We start from the raw sequence: 13,748 nt of genomic DNA, 5'->3' as shown, positions 1-13,748 counted from the left end.
TTAAACAGCTGTTTGTCATGCAGTTTTTTTTATTATTTGGGTTGTTACCTCTGCCAGGGAGACTTTTTTTAATTGTCAACATCACACTTAGGAAGTTTATAAAGGAGGTTTCCAAAGGGCATTCTTGAATATTTTTTCTATTTCCTTAAATAAATACTTCCTTGTAATACTGTTCCTACTTGAATTGAGAAAAAGGCGATATGTAAATATCACTTGGGTGTTTTGACACAGATCAGGAAACTGATTCATAAGATAATCAGATATTTTATTATATTAAAAATTATTAAATTTATAGGATTGTGTTGCATCGGCCGAGATGTGTCCTTTTGAGAAGATATCCTGAAATCCGAAGTTCATTCTTGACCTTGGAAACAGTAAAGTCAACCTGAAGTGAATAAACTGTCTTGTGTCATGGTGACAGTAATGCACAGCGTTTATATGACTAAATTTAAATTGTGAAAAATGTCACCAAAATCTGGAGTGTGTCGTCCAGGTTCTGGTCCTAATGAGTTTATTTAGGTCAATATAATCTCTTAAAAAGGGTAATTAGAGTAGTGGGGTAAGTTAAGATGTTTGTTGCTGCACATGTTGCTGTAGAGGAATGAAAATATGTCCTGAAATCAGACAACCAGGTTGAAAAGATGGAGCAAGAAGAAGAGAGCGAGGAGGGATACAGTTGCTCACTTTCAGTATCCTGATCTCCCCGTTTGTGTGTGAAGAGACTGAAGAAGGTGGGAGAGAGAGAGAGGGGGAGAGAGAGGATGAGGTTTCATGCCAAAGAGACAAGAGTGAAAACGCTGTGATCGTGGGAACTGTCTGCACAACGAGCTCAACAGAAACCAACACCCACCCAACAGGTAGTTCAACTGCTCAGAAAAACACACTGCTGCGTTTTACAGGCTGCTGTCACACAGAGTTTACACTGGCATCAGCTGCACACACACATTCATAAAGCGTGAACACATCACCACTAATATTCATGTTTACTGACATTTTCTTAGTTTACTCCTAACTCTAATTTTAACAGTCAAACCTCCCTCGCTCACTCCCTCCTCCACTCAGAGGATTTAAGCTTTTTCTCTCTATTTGTTTGTGAGGATATTTGATCCTCGTCAGTATAGAAATATAAAACACACATATGCACACACATTGTGGTGGTGTCGGTTTCCTGCGCCTGGGGTGTTACCCTCTCTTCATCCGAGTGTGAAAAAGACTGACACCCACTAAAGAAACCCACACACACACACACACACACACACACACACACACACTGAAAACATACACTATTTTCCAGACCCTGCCCCTCTCCTGTTCGCTCATAAATCACCATTTAATGCAGTTTGAATTGCTTAACACTTTAAACTGGTTAACTGTCATTTTATGGGCGATGTTGGAAGATGTTATTGCTTCATATAATAGAAAAATGATCATGATGCTGTATATCTGCTGCAGCTGAAAGGGTGGTGGAATAAAATCATCAATACCACATGATGAGCTTGTGAAACTTTATGACCTTCAGAACAGAAATTTCAACACAGTCCTATTTGCAGTTTTGGCCCTGGAGTGAAAAGACTCAGCAGAACTGTAGCTGTTGTTTTGTATAGTGATGTGTTTGCATGGTCTTGTCTCTGCACACACACAAACTCAGCACCAAGACGGCAGAAAAATAAAACTAACTGGTAACTAGCTGGTGAACGAGCTGCAGCGTGCAGCAGCTAAAGAGCCAGATATTTTCCTCAAGATTTGATGGGGACCAAAACAGAGGCTAAAAGAGGGTGAATACTGGAGGATCAGTCACATGACTTCACATCAGAGATAATGTTGCTCCATAACTGCTTAAGGGTCACGTTCACCATATCAACTTTATAACATGTCAGTGTTATTTTACAGCTTGTTTATTGTTATATTACTAAGCTCTATATTCTAATATGTCAAGTTTTAATCTGATCCTTGGACAATAAAAAAGAAAAAGAAGACCGTCCATGCTCACCCACACAGCTTTCATTTTTATATTAATTATTAGAGCTACAGTGTATATGGGCGGGTGATAATAAAACTTTGACAGAAGTATTATAATTTTAGTTATCAGTATTCAGACCTGACACTTTGCAGTTCGCTTGTGAAGACTTGTGACTTAATTGAGACTTGTCTTAAATTACTTAAAATATCTCTAGTGTCTCAGTTGAATATCAGTTTCGATTATGAGCCAATAAAAATCATGGATTACTTCAATTTTTTAACAGGTAAAATAATAAGATGTAAATAAAAACATTGATTTAGTTTGTGGAAAGGCCAGAAAGATTAATATTTTATGTTTCAGCTGGTAACTTAACCAAAGTGACTTTACAGTGGAGGTAAGGGTGGAATAAAAGCATTTAAAAGTGATCCAGTAAAGGGTCAGAGGTCACAGTGTCCTGGTGGTGTCACAGTGCACTGGTCACGTATGACAAACTGTGCCTCGGCTCTCTCTGGCTGTTTCTGCCCGTCTCCGAGTCACTGCAGTGAACGGATGATCTGAGCGTCTGATGCTTCGCCATAAGAGCTGATGAGCGTGTGTGCAGAATTTGAATGGACTCTGGTTTTGTCTGTTGCTAAGAAAACTGTGCAGAGCTGCGAGGAATCTGTCATTTAGATGCTGCCAGGCTGCAGCCTGCGTCATTCTCTGCAACCTGACTTTTTGTTCCACTTGATGTGACACCGACCTGATCGTTTCCTCACTGCCTTTATAACCAGCAGGGCAGAAATCTTCCGCTGGGGTTTCAGTTTCTGCACCTGTGACTGTTTATGTTTGTCTTTATAATATATATTTTTTTACCATTTTTGAAACGATTCTTTAATGCTGATTTTCAGTTTTGAGCTCTATAGCTTGTTCCTAAAATTTCAGCAGTATGTGCATGTCAGAGCTGAGGTGATAAGTTGATCGACTAAAACATTAATGCTTGGTAATTTTGATAATTTATCGATTGATTGATTGGGTGGACAAGACAAGTTGTAGTAAAGATTCCTATTTTCTTTTCTTTTGACACCACTTTTCTCCTTTCTTCTCCTTCCTCAGCACTGATTGGCTCTATTCACCCTTTGTTCACTCCTCATTTACTTGATTGAGTTCACCTGTTCACTTCCTATTTAAACCCTGCGCACCCTTTCGCTCACTCTTTTTGCTGATCAACACAGGGGATGGCAGTGCTGATGAAAACCCATGTGTGTTTTGGACACATTTGAGAAGTGATCATTGATAAGGGATCTTTATGAGCATCAATCTCAACTGTTTTAGCAACCATCAAGTATCTAACCTGCACTTATCTGATTTAAAGTTTTCATTTCCTTTTCACTTAAAGTAAAGGCCCAAACTCCTCTGTATGATGAATGAAACCCGTTAAAACACCTTTCAATAAACTCCGGGCTGTTTGCAGAGGTTTTCAGAGTGATGCTGCAGCCAGTGTCTCACTGCTCAGGGAATATTTACCAAAGAGGTTTTTGTTTGGAGAGAGTTCCTGTGACTCCACCCTGACACGGTTGTTTGTAGAGTTGCACCATGCAAATGAAAAACTGAAACCAGAGATAACTTTACTAATTTAACTAAGAGATGGATCATAACTGGGTTCTCTTTCTCGACTGCAGTCACTTTATAAGAGCAGGTTTCAGGTTCTTAATCACTGCACTGTCAAATATTAGTTATATACTGTAAATTAGGTGTAAAACAGGAAGTTATGAAATTAAAAACAACTACATATAAACCTTTACATTGAACTAAATACCCTAAGTGAAGACTGGCAGAGCGCTGACTGTCTGCCAGCGCAGGACGATGACATGAGAATGTCTTGCTTTAACTACATGACTTCCTGTGTTTAGCAGAAGGTGTGGGCTGACTGCACACAACATCCTGCGCGAGGCTGTGTGAACAATGTGACAATGAGGGAAAAAAAACACACAACACACAGTCACACTGAACTTAAGATAAGCACTGAACGTACAAACAGACATTGTCATGATGCTCCGTACTGTAACTTATCTATTAACAATCTTTTATATACAGGGGTGTGAACACAGTAAAAGCAACTTCCGGAAAATGCTATAAAACAGTCCTGCAAGAAACACTTGCCGGGGCTGCACGTAATTATATTCTTGATCAGTGTATCCATTATATTTTCAGTTGATCACCTCTCAGTGTCAAATTTGCCAGAGCCCAAGACGACATGTTAAAGCTGTTTATTTGGTTCAAACCAAGAGACGTTCAATTTACATTCACATAAAACACACAGAAGCAGCAACTCTGAGCATGTGAGGAGCTGGAGCTACAGAATATTTCACTTTTTTTCTTGATAATTGACTTAAAATATTAAAATGTTGTTGATTCATTTGCTAATGAACAAATCATTTCAGCACAACAGCAGCAGCGACGCCAAGGCCATAAACTGGAGCAACGTTTTTACTATAGGAACCAGCTTTTATTGTGTGTGTGTGTGTGTGTGTGTGTGTGTGTGTGTGTGTGTGTGTGTGTGTATGGTGCATAAGCAAGCAGCTGTCAAGATACACATTCCTATTGATAGTTTTACACTATTACCACTGATCAACAGTCGGAGACAGTAATTAACAACATGTTGAGCAACATCTGAGAAGAAGAAAAAAGCCTGAGCTGATGTGAAACTGGATGTAAACAGTGCAGGTTTTCAAGATACGCAGAAGAATGTCTTTACAAATGTTTTATGAGAAAGGAAATGTTTTAAACACATTTGTTTGGCCTCAAAGAAACACGGACTGTGAATTTAAAGCTTAGGTTGAACTCAATAAAATGTCCTCCTCTGAGAAAGTGCTCTGTTAAAACTCTATTTTGTCTGTCTCCATATCCCCCCTCCACCTCCTCTTCATTACGTTGCGGTCCCAGGTCACGATCGCAGAAGGCTAATCCCAGATTAGACTCCCAGCGGGACACGGGTTCAATCTCCTTTGATGTCTGTCCGGCCTCGGCCTCGAGCCGGGGCCACAGGCCTGCACTGATCTACAGCCCACGCTGGCTGCCGCTGCCTGCTGCAGAGCTCCACTCTGAATTACTGTACGGGCCTCACATCAACTGTGGCCATGTTTTATGTAAGGGAGGTGTCAGTGGGATTACAGTGGATTTCCAAATTGAAGCGCAGGCAACTGTGGGCAGATTTGTGGTATATTCAACAAGTCATGACCTCAGAAAGGAGAATGGCTTCATCTAAAATACAAACTGAAGAGAAATCAGTGCACTGACAAGGATTCATGCGCACATGGTTGTGATATAAACACTAAATCCAGCTTGAGTGCAAAGGAAAAACCATGCGGATCAGTATATCACGCCGAGGCTCAGACACGGGCTTCAGGTCTCAGACAGAGAGAGAGGCAGAGACGTTTTTTATTCCTAACCATCACTCACTCTCTCTGCTTTCGATTTTGCCAAAAGATCAGAGATTTAAACCAGAAATCTTTCATAAGTCATAATATCACAATCCAACAATAACTTCTTTAAGGTTTCATGCACATGGTGATGATATCAACGGAGAAACAGACGAACCAGTTTGGATTGTTCTCAGACACATTTCTCTTCCACATCTCTCAAACAGAGTTAGGAATTTAAACACAGGAGTGATTTTATTATTTTCAAATATTTTTTTAATAAGTCATGACTTTCTTCTTTTTTAAAATTCAAGTTGTCATGTAGATCCTGTTACAAAAATCTGGTGTCTCTGCTTATCTTGATTTTTCTTCCATTTGTTTGGAGGTTGCAGTTAAAGCAGTTTGGTGTCAGGCTTCTTTTGTTTTTGTGGTTTTATCACATTTTCTTGAATTACTGCAAATTATATAAAAAACAACTCAACAAACTATTAGCTTTATTGCGATTATTAGCTAAAAATAGAGGCTCAGAGCCTCCTCTCTTCTGATTGGCTCACCAACCTGTTGTTACTATAGCTCCAGAGAGAAGCCTGAGAGAGGAGATGTAACTGAGATGGTTTTTGGTTCTTAAAATGACAAATATACCTTCTTATGGATCAACACTTCAAAATAAAACACTGGAAAAGTATAAACTATGGGACCTTTAAAGCTTAAATCTTAATTCTAATTTTTACTTTTCCATGACGAATCATTCCCAAAGTTTCACAGAGGCCGAAGACTAGACCAGCAGTGACTCGGTTGTGGTTCTGAAGCTCAGGTGGACACGGCGTTTCTCCGGCTCCACTCTGGTTCTCGTGGAGGGACGTAGTCCACGTGAAGCTGCTTCGGTGTTGCCAGCATCTCAACTCGGGTGCTTGCAGTGGCTCTCTTCGCCGCCCCTGAAACCTGTTTGTAGAGATAACGACTGATACGAGAGGGTTTTCGACAGATGTATGGTACATAATGTAAATTATAATGCCAGTGACTTCAACGAATGTTAAAGGGAGTTTAAGGGGAAAATGCCAGAGAAAACTCAGAAAGTAATGAACCAAAACTCATGTCTTAAAAGCCGTTAATCAGAACCAGACTGCAAAACAATGGAGGGCCAATAAAAATCTGGAAACTGCGTGCAAGCAGAGAATGCATCATTTGGCTGATAATAATGATTCGAAAGTTCCACAATTAATTTAATGTATTATAAATCATGGTAATCTCCACAATTGATGACAGAAATTTGGTTCAAACTGTTGGAAAAATATCTTTTAAAATGTATTTTGTGATGTTGAGCTTTCAGGCCGGCTATAACTGTTTAAAACTGTTTCTGCTCTTGTGTTTGTTGCTGTGTTTTGTTGACAGTTTTAAAGGAATGTTCTGCTCAACGTAAGAGCTTGATATTAGTGTATTAAGAGTCTTCTAATGGTTTTTAATTGGCGTTCATGTGAGGTCAAAATGAACACAGATGCTTCTGAAGGGAAGATCTGTGTCAGTGAGCGCCCTTACAGTCCAGATCGATTCCTCCGGACGTCCAAGTTCGCAGCAGATGTTGCTGTGCTTCAGTCTGGGCAGTGACAGCCGGACCAGTCGCTGAGAGAGTCGGGTTCTTCTGGATGCCAAGGACACGATGGAGGCAGCGCTCTGCGGAGCAAACAGACGAAAGAATGTCAGATTTAGTAGAAAGTTAAATGGTCTCTGGAGGCTTTCAACCATCAGTTATTAGAAAAATGAAGAATCCCAGCAGTAACTGAGGAGGGTCTCAATTTATTTCTTATAAGAAGTGTTCCAACAACAGGCCCATTCGAAATGATGAGGTGTGTGAAAGTGATAAAATCTGTCCACACGTGTCTATTTTCAGTGAAACATGTATATTAATACCTAATAATAAAGGTGCTTAATTACATTAAATCTTTCACAAAATAGCTTGCAGTGGTCTGATATAATCAGAGACATGAAAGGAAGAGGTACCTCGGCATAGTAAACTCTCTGATGGCCAACATTTCTAATGTCTCAACCTATATCGTCACTTTGCCCTCTCCTTATACAACCACCACCACGGTCAGTCAGTGCAACGACGCTGATGCAACTTGTCAGCCGATGTTACCAATTATCTGTCTGTGGGTTTTTCCAGTGCTTCAGGATCTCACCTCTCTGTTGCTCTGGAAGTCTAGATGGATCAGTTTGGGCCGTGAGAGCTGCAGCAGTCGAGGTGTGATCGCAGCAGTTTTCACTCTGGGATCGATGTGCCAGATCGGACAGTTATTCTCACAGTGGGGTGTGTGAGGAGGCCTGCGGGACCGACAGAGACACCTTCAAACATGCTGCATGGCAACAACTGAAGACTTTATTCTTCTTTATCTTTATTTTATATCTTATAACAGTACATATTATATACAGTACAATACATACAGTTTCTAGGTTTAAATGTGTTATTAAAGTAAATTTATGAAACACATCTGTGTTAGATATTCTAAAGTTAAGGTCCACTTACTTGGCCGTTCCTGGAGCTTTCAACCAAACTACCGTTCTACAAAAGGCCTGAATAAGAAGTCCACTGGATACAGTTGAAAGCCTGGAGTAAGTAAGTGAACCTTGGCTGAATGTTTTCTGAGTGATCCAGTAAAAATGTAGCAGATTTCAAGTCAACACTCAGAGAAACCAAATCCTGCAAGGTTGGATGGTGGGTCCAGGTGGGCGGGGCTTGGGGCGTGGCTGAGAGTAGTGACTGCTTTGTTGTGACATCACAAAGTTACAGAATGGCTTGCACTTTAGTATTTGAAAATACACATATTCTTCCATCTCAAAAACAGATAAGAGACCCAAAGAGCAGTTACACTAACTTTCACTACAGTAATGCTTTTGTCGAGTTAGGTGCTTTTATTCTCAAAAGGTAGATTTATAATGTGTTTAATTTTAGAAGGGAAAGTTTTAGATTTTTATCTGCCTCGTGGTTCTGCCTTGTGCTTTGCCTGATTTGCCTGTTTTCTGTTTCTTTGGAGCAACGACATGTGAGGTTTACGTTTCGACTGCTGGTGATTATTATTTTTTGTGCGGTTAATGTAATGTCAACTATTAAAATTATAAAAGCAAACATTAATTTTGTGTATTGAGCTCAGAATATAAACCCTGGATGAATCTCCGTCCGTGCCCAACAGCACCATGTTTCTGCGGCTGCTGCGTTCAGGATTTATAAAAAGACTTCCGCGGCTGTCTGCGAGCGTCCCAGGGGTCCTGAACTCTGGACAATAAGCTCTATTGTCTCGGCTCCTCACTCTCCCACAGTCTGACACTGAAATAACAGATGTCCAAACGTTGGCTTCCTCATAGAGCGGGGACGTTAGTGTTGGACAGGAGCCTCTGCTTGGCCTTCTCGTGTTTTACTTTATGATATGTTTTATTCTGCAGCGATTAAATCCTAGACTTTGGTTCGTATGTGGGCTCCCTGAGGGGAGAATGAAAAGCTTTTGGAGTTTGGAGTCACAAATCTGCCAAAAACTGGTGACATGGAGGTCTACTGCAGAGCTGGATGTGGAAATAATCTCTAAAACAGTTTCCTCCAAGAGTTTGTCGTGGAGCTGCTCCACTTATTATACACATTTCTTCACATTAAAGCAGCAGTTTGATGAGGTAAATATGTTTTCTAAACTGTTGCTGTCAGTGGAGAAAAGATAATAATCAAAATACAGTAATAACAAATTTAATTGATTCAGCTTCTGCAGAAAAACTCTGGTTTCTAGTTGGCAAAGTTACATTTAAGGCTGCGACTAAACGACTGTTGTTTAGTCAATAAAATATCAAACACTTTGGAAAAAAAAGCTTATTTCAGGTCACAACTTACTTCAAACCCCAAAGATGTTCAATTTACAATAATCTTTTAATCTTAATGTTTAAGCACCAATTTAGGCTGATACCAATATTGATATTTAAGATCTAAGAATACAATATCAGTGACAACTGTTTTTTTTTAAAACTTAAACCCATAACATAAACATTTTGATGAAGTAATTAGAGGATGGTTACAAATATACACTTAGTTGTCAGTTAAGTGTGTTGAATCAACTGTGTGACTGTTTTGGGTGGCTGTAGTTTGTGTTGTTGTTGACACGTGTCTCTACTATATCCCATTCACTTCTATCCCATTCAAATCAATGAGGGTGGGCTGAACACCCACTGACAGACACACTCAACAGCAGCACACACTACATCCACCAAAATGATTGTACAAGTTGAACTGACTGAAGGAGGATTTATTAGAGCTGTTGTACTAGACCACTTTAGCTTTAGCTTGGTGTTGCTAACAAACTGAGTGTAGGTAGCGTGCGGGATATTTTACATTGTAAAAATAAATCTGTCGGAGACCTCTGGTGGGCAAATATTATGAATCATCTATGATGAATTTAAGTCAGACGACGTGTTAGTTTGGTTTTAGTTACATTAGCTGGTGAAATGTCACTGTGACTGTACTGACACTCGTGAGTTACAGACACTGAATCATTTGTAGTTATGACAATGATTATTAGTTATTATCTCAGTGATCTCCTGACTTTTCATCCAGCATCGTCACCAGGTGAAGTTTCTACTTTGTTGTTTATGACCAACAGATCTACCATATGGTGCCAGACGGTGCATGTAATGTAAAAAATCTTCCTAGAAAGCATCGTTTCAGTGATTTGCAACACATGGATAGACATCCAGGTTAAAACTAAATGAAATTTGGTTAAAAAGTGGAAGTTTGTTTAGATGTTTAAGTTGCATGTAACTGTTGATTTATGAAAATTTCAATGACTTTATCACTGCGTATATGCTATTTTGAATGTCTAAAATTTTTCACTTCTCAACCAGATTTAGCTCAGTTTAAATTTATATGTCAGTTTCTACATCTTATAGCCTGAAAATCACCAAGTCAGTTCTTCAGTAACACACTCGTTTGACTTTGGTTCGGTTGGTTTGTCTCAGTTTAACTGAACTTCACTGGTTGAGTGCTGATGACTAACGGGGCGTTTACCCTGCTTCCTGGGAGCTGCGGCTCCTGGTTTTGGGTGTCGACAGGCGGACAATGTCCTCATACTGGGACGTCTTGGAGGAAGGACGCTGGGTCTTCCTGAAGAAGCTCGCCTCCTCCTGCTTCCTGCAGGAAAATGGAAGCTATTACCATGTCCATTATGGTGTGTTCTGTTGTGAGTCTGGGACAAAACAATGTCTCCAGTCAGAAGGGAGGAGGAGGAGGAGTGGGGTACAGAACAATGGATAAGTGTCAGAGCTCAGCTGATGACGGAGGTATGAGTGGAACATCCTCTGCACCAGCGAAAACATTAAAATTTTGTTAAACACTTAATTGAGATTGTGGGTTGTTTCCTGCTGACAAACTCATTCTGATTCAGTTTTTTGTCCTTAAAGCAAAAATGTAAGTAGTGATGAGTCATCTCTGCAAAATCCTCGTACAAAGTGTAGAATGATGAGTTTGGTTTTGTCCATAAAAACTCATTAAAAGCTGAATTGATCCTATGAACAGGTACTGTGTGTATCTAAAGCCTGATATGTCTTACTCCTCTGAGCCACAGAGGTCCAGTGACTCACACTGTTGCACTGTTGACATGTTCCTCCATCAACATGAACACACACACTGTAGTTTATTTTGACTCAGTCCCACACGCACGTCGCTGCTGCCAGAAATACTCACCACTACAGCAAATGTGGATTAATCCGCCGCTGAAAATAGTCCCCAATAAATGCACTGCTTCCTCTTGTTTAAGGGAAAGTTTGCTAAAAACTACAGTGGCTGTTTTAGGAAGTTAGTGACATTTAAAAAAATAAAAACAAAAAAAAAAACTTTGTGAGCTGTTTGAAAGATATTTCCTCTGACGTCTTCAGTAAGGAAGTTAAAAAATTATTTAGAGACGGACTAACACAAAGAATTGACCAAGAATTTAGTGGAAAGTTCTGATTTCAGTTTAGAGCGGAGTGATGTCACAATATAATATTGATGCCAATTCACATGAGACATGTTCTAGATTTGAGCTTTTTTAACATCTTTTTATATCATAAACGCCCTTTTCTGAGTTTAACTGACTGTTTATGCTGAGTGAAACTAACTTCTTACTTACTGGAAAATAATCATTATTTGCATGCATCTCTATTATTCTTTTAACTAATTAATCACTAATTTAGTTCACAAAGACAATGGTGACCTCTTTAAAGGTCTTGTTTTGTCCAAACAACCGTGGAAACCCAGAGATTCAATTTAACAAGAGAAAAACAGAAAATAATCTTTTTGCATCTTTTCTCATCTTTGATTAATGAATGACTTTAATGGCTTATCAATTCCCAAATTGTTTAGTATTTTCCGTCAATTAGCCTAACACAGAAAATTAATCTGCAAATATTTAAATAATTGATTAATTGTCAATCAAGTGAAACCATTTCCAGCTTCTTAATTGGGAGGATTTTTTTTTTTATACCAAAGACAATTGAGAATCTTTGGGGTTTCAACTGCTGCTCAGGCAAAGAAAACTTTGTGAAGCCATTCACTTGAGCTTTTTAATCATCATTTTCTCCATTTGGGTGCTGTAGACCATGTGATCAATCAAAAAAAGGAAGAAAAAAAAGCAGATTAACTGATAATGAAAATAAGTCCTATAGTGAATAAAGGCACCAGCCGTCACCCCTATTGATATTGAGGTATTCCACCAATAACATTATGATATTTGATTCCTTGTTCTTTTGGTCTTTTAGTGAAATGTTTTTCTAAATAAGTCGATTAGAAACGAACGAGATGGACGCGACCTCTGGCCTGCAGACTGATGTGATTAGACGTGGAGCAGCAGACATAACAGAACCTGCAACCACATTCATCACAGTCTAAATTTAGTCAGTCCATCTGTACACACTGTCTTCATCAGCCCGGATCAGTATCTCCTCACAGCTTCTCCACACTGCGAACAACCAGCAGGTGATCGCTGTCATCGTCAATTAATGTAAATTATCATTATTTCTCTGGGAGCTGCACTTCCTGCGTGGGCTTCTGATGCAATTACACTGCATGTCAATGTGCTTTTAATGTGACGGCTGAGTCAGGAAGCAACAAGCAATATCAAAATAAAAGCCTGGGGGGCTGTAACTGGCATCAGGTCTTTCCCTTCTGTTAATTGAGCCTGACAGCTCTCGGGTGGGGGGGGGGGGGGGCATGCAATCACTCTGACTACTCTTTCTGGCAGAGCTGAAACGTCGAAAAACCTGATCCTGCTCTTAAGTTTAAACAGTTGGTTTTGAGTTTTAAACCTCACCGTTGACCACTAATCAAACTGAAAGATGAAACTGTCACAGTTTATCTGCGAGTCATTCATTTTTCTTTACAATGGTTTTTACAATTTGCAGCTTTGCCTGAAAGAGACCAGACTTCTCCTTTAACTTCAAGCAGGTATGTGGACATATAGAAAAACAGAAATATAATAAGTGGACAGTGACACTTTCCCAGTTATGGCCAAATGCAATACATTAATGATTAATGTTTATTAAGATGAGAGCAGATCAGAGGTGAATAAGCAACTATGCTATATGAAATAAATAAAAAACTATAATAAAACTATGGGGAATATGACAGTTCAAGTACCACCTGTCACGGATACTTCCTGTTATGAACATTTATAAACTGGATGCTATTTAAGAGCATTGATTATATAAATGTGGATACTGTTACAATATTTGTTTGATACAATTCAATTTTCAACATTTAGGCTTCTTTGGTGTCAGGTTTGCATTCACAATATCCCTGATCAATGATCTGTCGGAAGAAGCTATATCAGATATATCAGCCATTTACTTATATTGTTTTTAGTCAATTAACTATTTCAGCTGTTTATCCATTTAAACCTGAGATTTCAGCTCTTGTCAGATGAAAAATATCTATGTGAAATACAAATGAGCAAAAAAAAAAAAAAGAAGCAGCAGACTCTGGCACTCTTAAAAACCATCATCAGCTTCAGTCAAGTCATTGATGCATCTGAAAAAGTAAGAAACTGATTAAAAAACTGATGTTACTTCACCTGTCCGATGGACCAAATCTGGGCCGGACTCCTGCAAGAACCACCAACAGAAACACACGAGGCTGAAAACATCAGTCCAGAAATACCTGTAGACTCTGGTGCATGTACGACTTGTTAACTTTACCTTGTTTTTCAGACACCATCTCACCTCGCAGCAGTGCTGTTGGGCTGAATGTGTCGACCTGTTGCCTGTTGATGGTGTCACACACTAATCTCCTGCTGTTGCTATGGAGCCAGGAGCCCCTTAGCAACCGGCTCCACACATCCGAGGACTCCTTGAAACCGGAGTCTGCACGGTTAAACCGTCCATCTCGC

At 39.5% G+C, this 13,748-nt stretch overlaps 1 protein-coding gene across 1 annotated transcript; it reads right to left on the bottom strand.

Moving 5' to 3' along the window:
• Positions 1-4,193: 4,193 nt before the first annotated feature.
• spmap2l (sperm microtubule associated protein 2 like) lies at positions 4,194-12,354 on the bottom strand. Its single transcript, XM_023393625.2, has 5 exons — positions 12,275-12,354; positions 10,397-10,519; positions 7,539-7,680; positions 6,898-7,032; positions 4,194-6,303 (listed from the first exon to the last, which is right to left on the bottom strand). The coding sequence occupies exons 1-5, from the start codon at positions 12,352-12,354 to the stop codon at positions 6,172-6,174; spliced, it is 612 nt and encodes a 203-aa protein (XP_023249393.1). The 3' UTR covers positions 4,194-6,171.
• Positions 12,355-13,748: the final 1,394 nt, after the last annotated feature.

This window comes from Seriola lalandi, unplaced genomic scaffold, assembly GCF_002814215.2.
Source record: "Seriola lalandi dorsalis isolate HSWRI2012SDOR001 ecotype SW California unplaced genomic scaffold, Sedor1 jcf7180002054940, whole genome shotgun sequence".
Classification (NCBI taxonomy): Eukaryota; Metazoa; Chordata; class Actinopteri; order Carangiformes; family Carangidae; genus Seriola; species Seriola lalandi.
The sequence above is the reverse complement of the archived record's forward strand: the minus strand, read 5'-3'. Positions and strand labels throughout refer to the sequence as shown.